Here is a 3,823-nt window from a genome sequence, read left to right as displayed (position 1 = left end):
CCACATACACACACCCACACGCCCCATCCCATACCCACACATCCACACACACCCATACACACCCCCACACACATCCCCACATACACACCCACACACATCCTCCTCCTCCTCCCCTCCACCCCTCCACAGAACAATCTCTCCCCTCCCCTCCCTCTTCTCTCCTATCCCATCCCCTCCTCCCTCCTCGCAGTTGAGCCCTGCACCTTGAGACTGTGTTTGGTTATTTTTCTCTGGTGTAGGTTGTGATGCCTCATGTTGTTGGATAGCCTGTTGTGTGGATTCGATCACGAGCGACAGTCTAAGGGCTGTCAGCAGATTGACTCCGCACAGCGAGCTGGGAGGGGAGGAAGGATTTAGTGGGTAATGGGATGTTTAGTGAGCAGGAAGCTAGCCCATTAATGAGGGAGGTCTCCTGATTTCAGAACCGTCATGAGATGCTGAGTGTGGAACCCATGAATGAGCTGCTGCAGAAGAAGTGGGAGGATTTCGGGGTGTACCTGTTCATCGGCAGTTTCATATTCTACCTGACCTACATCATCACATTGACCATCGTAGCCTCTAACAGACAGGAGAGAAACAACTCCCTTGACCAAGAGCAGTGCTCCCATCACATTGGATTCTTGGTATGGAAATAGGCCATTCGGCCCAACCAGTTCATACTGGTGCTTATGCTTCACTGTAACCCTTTCTTTCTGTCCTAAATCTATAATTGTGGGATGTTGTTCCCTTCTCCCTCATGTTATCTAGTTTCCCCTGAGATGCATCTATACTGCTTGCTTTAACCACTTGCTCAAGTCTCACTAAAGCTGCACAAGGTGCTACAGTCTGACTACATCAGAATGTTGTGAACCGTTTTAACCCCTGACCTAAGAAAATAAATATTGGGGGCAGTCCAGAGAGGGTTCACTCTGCTGTTCCCAGGGATGGAAGCAAGGCGTTTGATAGGGTTCCCCATGGTAGGCTCATTGATAAAGTCAGGAAGTATGGGATACAGGGAGATTTGGCTGTATCCACAATTGGCTGGTTGACAGAAGACAGAGAGTGGTTGTAGATGGAAAGTACTCTGCCTGGAGGACAGTGTTGAGTGGTGTCCCGCAGGGCTGTGTTCTTGGGCCTCTGCTCTTTGTAGTTATTATAAATGACTTGGATGAGGAGGTTGAGGGGTGGATTAGTAAATTTGCAGATGACACAAAGTTTGGATGTGCTGTTGATAGTATAGAGGGCTACTGCAGGCTGCAGCACGACATAGACAGGATGCAGAGCTGGGCTGAGAAATGGCAGATGGAGTTTAACCTGGATAAATGCGAAGTGATGCATTTTGGAAGGTCGAACTCGAATGCTGAATATAGGATTAAAGACAGGATTCTTGGCAGTGTGGAGGAACAGAGGGATCTGGGTGTGCAAGTACATAGATCCCTCAAAGTTGCCACCCAAGTGGATAGGGTTGTTAAGAAAGCATATGATGTTTTGGCTTTCATTAATAGAGGGATTGAGTTTAAGAGCCGCAAGGTTTTGCTACAGCTCTACAAGTCCCTGGTGAGACCACACTTGGAATATTGTGTTCAGTTCTGGTTCCCTACTATAGGAAAGATACAGAGGCTTTGGAGAGAGTGTAAAGAAGGTTTACCAGGATGCTGCCTGGACTGGAGGGCTTGCCTTATGAAGAAAGGTTGAATAAGCTCAGACTTTTCTCTCTGGAGAGAAGGAGGAAGAGAGGAGACCTGATCGAGATAATGAGTGGAATAGATGGAGTCAATAGCCAGAGACTTTTCCCCAGGGCAGGATTGACTGGTACAAGGGGTCATAGTTTTAAGCTGTTATGAGAAAGGTATAGAGGAGATGTCAGAGGTAGGTTCTTTACACAGAGAGTTGTGAATGCATGGAATGTGTTGCCAGCTGTGGTGGTGGAGGCAAAGTCATCGGGGACATTTAAGCAACTGCTGGACATGCACATGGATAGCAGTGAGTTGAGGGGTGAGTAGGTTATTACTATATTTTACATTAGGATTAAATCTCGACACAACATTTAGATTTAGATTAGATTACAGTGTGGAAACAGGCCCTTCGGCCCAACAAGTCCACACCGACCCGCCGAAGCGAAACCCACCCATACCCCTACATTTACCCCTTACCTAACACTACGGACAATTTAGCATGGCCAATTCACCTGACCTGCACATCTTTGGACTGTGGGAGGAAACCGGAGCACCTGGAGGAAACCCACGCAGACACGGGGAGAATGTGCAAACTCCACACAGTCAGTCGCCTGAGGCGGGAATTGAACCCAGGTCTCTGGCGCTGTGAGGCAGCAGTGCTAACCACTGTGCCACCGTGCCGCCCACATCGTGGCCTGTTCTGTGCTGTACGTTTCTATGTTCTATGTTCACTGTCCTATGAGGAGAGATTGGGTAGTTTGGGCCTGGAGTTTAGAAGGATGAGAGGCAAGCTTAGTGAAAGATAAGATTCTTAAGAGACTTGACAGAGTAGGTGTGGAGAGGTTATTTCCCCTTGTGGGAGAGTCTGGGACCAGACGGCATCATCTTAGAGTGAAGGGCCTCCACAAGACAGACTTGAGGAGGTGTTTCTTTCCTCAGAGGGGAGTGACTCTATCGAATTCTTGACCACAGAGGGCTGTCGAGGCTGGGTTGTTAAGGATATCCAAAGTCAAAGGTCACACAACACCAGGTTATAGTCCAACAGGTTTATTTGAAATCACAAGCTTTTGGAGCGCTGCCCCTTCATCAGGTGAAGTGGAGGGAGGTGCACAGGCACAGAATATATTGGCAGAGAGATAATGGTAATGTAATTCCAGGTAATTAAGAGTGCCAACAGGTAAGTTGAATTGAATTGAATTGAACTTATTGTCACGTGTACCGAGGCACAGTAGGGTAGAAACTGTTGTGAAACCGGCTGGTGCGTGTGTTCAGGCTTCTGTACCTTCTCCCCGATGGGAGAGGTTGTGGAAAAGCATTGCCAGGGTGGGATGGATCTTTGAGAATGCTGGCGGCCTTTCCTTGGCAGTGGGCCTGGTAGATGGTTTCTATAGATGGGAGATTGGCCTTTGTGATTGTCCAGGCCGAGTTCACCACTCTCTGTAACCATCTCCAATCTTGAATGGTACCGTTGCCATACCAGGTAGTGATACATCCAGACAGAATGCTCTCGATGACGCACCTATTAATGTTGGCAAGGGTATTCGCCACCATGCCAAATTTCATCAGCTGCCTGAGGAAGAAGGGACATTGTTGGGCCTTTGTAACCAGTGCGTCCACAAGCTTTCGGAGCACTGCCCCTTTGTCAGGTCCCTGCAAACACTTGTTATTCAGCCTCACGACACTCTACTCACACTATTGTACTTAGAACATCCCTTTGTACTCACTAGAACAGCTTGACACCAAGAACAGCTATGTAAGAATCCTACTCATTGACTACAGTTTGGCCTTCAACACTATTATCCCCTCGAGACTGATTACTAAACTTAGTGATCTTGGACCAAGCCCCACTCTCTGCAACTGGATCCTCAGTTTCCTGACCCACAGGCCACAATCAGTGAAGATTGGGAACAATATTTCATCCTCACTAACACTCAACACTGGAGCCCCCCAGGGATGCATCCTCAGCCCCCTACTGTACTTGCTGTATACCCATGACTGTGTCGCCAGATACCAGACTAATGCCATTTACAGGTTCGCTGATGACACCACCATAGTCGGTTGAATCTCAGATGGTGACGAAACAGACTACAGATGGCAGGTGGAAGACCTGGAAAAATGGTGCACTGAGAACAACCTAGCTCTCAATGCCGGCAAAAGCAAGGAACTCA

At 48.2% G+C, this 3,823-nt stretch overlaps 1 protein-coding gene across 1 annotated transcript in view; it reads left to right on the top strand.

Annotated features, from left to right (window-relative positions):
• The window catches only part of LOC122548230 (transient receptor potential cation channel subfamily V member 3-like), a 39,505-nt gene that overhangs the window by 17,667 nt on the left and 18,015 nt on the right, over window positions 1-3,823 (top strand). The window contains exon 8 of the mRNA XM_043686771.1: window positions 423-623. Within this exon, the coding sequence (XP_043542706.1) occupies window positions 423-623 (201 nt within the window). The remainder of the gene's footprint in view (window positions 1-422; window positions 624-3,823) is intronic.

The sequence above is a fragment of the Chiloscyllium plagiosum genome, unplaced genomic scaffold, assembly GCF_004010195.1.
Source record: "Chiloscyllium plagiosum isolate BGI_BamShark_2017 unplaced genomic scaffold, ASM401019v2 scaf_13274, whole genome shotgun sequence".
Lineage (NCBI taxonomy): Eukaryota > Metazoa > Chordata > Chondrichthyes > Orectolobiformes > Hemiscylliidae > Chiloscyllium > Chiloscyllium plagiosum.
Note: the sequence above shows the minus strand (reverse complement) of the source record. Positions and strands in the feature narration are given on the sequence as shown.